The following is a 1,172-nucleotide window of genomic DNA, read 5'->3' on the forward strand; positions in this document are numbered from 1 at the left end:
CCCCCCAGTCTCATGCCAACAATAGACAAAACCACATCCAAACACACACACACACACACACACACACATACACACACACGCGCGCGCGCGGGAGCGGGGACAGGGGCTAAACGATAAATATTTAGCGAGCGATGGCAATACTACTACTAATAATAAATTCTCGGCACAATGAGCGGGGAAGGGGCGAGCGCGGCGGTGCCGGGGAAAAGGGGGGGGGGTGGTGGTGGGGAGGAGCGGGAGGAGGGCAGGAGGCACAAACCGAAAAGCAAAAGAAAACACCACCAACCACCATCAACAATAACAACAAAACCTGGCGCAAAGCTGCCAGATGGAGTGCAGGCAGAGGGAGAGATTGACATGTGCACGGAAATACAGAGAGACCTAGATCGCCGCGGAGAGCCGTACACATATATATGTGTATATATATATATATGTATATATATATATAAAAATCTCTATATCGCTGCCGGTATCCGCACGCGTGTGCGCGCCTGTATATATATGTATAGGCATATAGGTGCGCGTGTGTGCGCGTATGCACAGGCAGAGAGACACACAGACGGAGAGCCCTGGCACACGCACGCCTCGCAGAGCCGCGGGGAGAGGGGGGGAGCGATAGCATAGTAGGGAAGAAATATTCACCTTCCCGCCTCATGCCCACTTTGAGGCACTTCTTGAGGCGGCAGTACTGGCACTGGTTGCGGTGGTGCTGGTCGATGGGACAGTTCCTGTTGGCGCGGCATGTGTAAGTTAAGTTCCTGCGGACGCTCCTCTTGAAGAAACTTTTGCAGCCCTCGCAGGTGAACTGGCCGTAGTGCTTGCCGCTGGACTTGTCCCCGCACACCACGCACTCGATGTGCTGCTGGCTCTGCCCCGAGCCTTGCTGGCCCGCTCCCTTGTCCCCGGCCGTGCCCGGCGTGGAAGGGGGTCCCGGCTGGCTGGGGGTCTGCGGGGTGTGCGGGGCGGCCGAACCCCCCTGCTGCTGTTGGGGCGGCTGCTCCCGGGCCGGCTGCGCCGCGGCGGGGTTGGGGCCGCTCGGGGTGCCCCCGGCCACGTCTTCCTGCGGATCTCGCCAGCTGCTAACTACCATTGCCATATCTCGGGCCCAAAAAAGTGCTGGGGAGCGGCGCGTCTCGCTGCGGGCTGCCGGGGAGAGAGGCGGGGGGCGGGGG

The 1,172-nt window shown here is 60.0% G+C and overlaps 1 protein-coding gene across 1 annotated transcript; it reads right to left on the reverse strand.

Moving 5' to 3' along the window:
• Nucleotides 1–642: 642 nt before the first annotated feature.
• On the reverse strand, nt 643–1,166 carry LOC104837352 (nuclear receptor subfamily 2 group F member 1-A-like; the record flags this gene model as incomplete). The annotated part of the gene is made up of 1 exon (XM_010576408.1): nt 643–1,166. A coding segment is annotated over exon 1 (454 nt), but the record flags the coding sequence as incomplete, so codon positions are not given.
• Nucleotides 1,167–1,172: the final 6 nt, after the last annotated feature.

Source organism: Haliaeetus leucocephalus, unplaced genomic scaffold (genome assembly GCF_000737465.1).
Source record: "Haliaeetus leucocephalus isolate CR32 unplaced genomic scaffold, Haliaeetus_leucocephalus-4.0 Scaffold24, whole genome shotgun sequence".
Lineage (NCBI taxonomy): Eukaryota > Metazoa > Chordata > Aves > Accipitriformes > Accipitridae > Haliaeetus > Haliaeetus leucocephalus.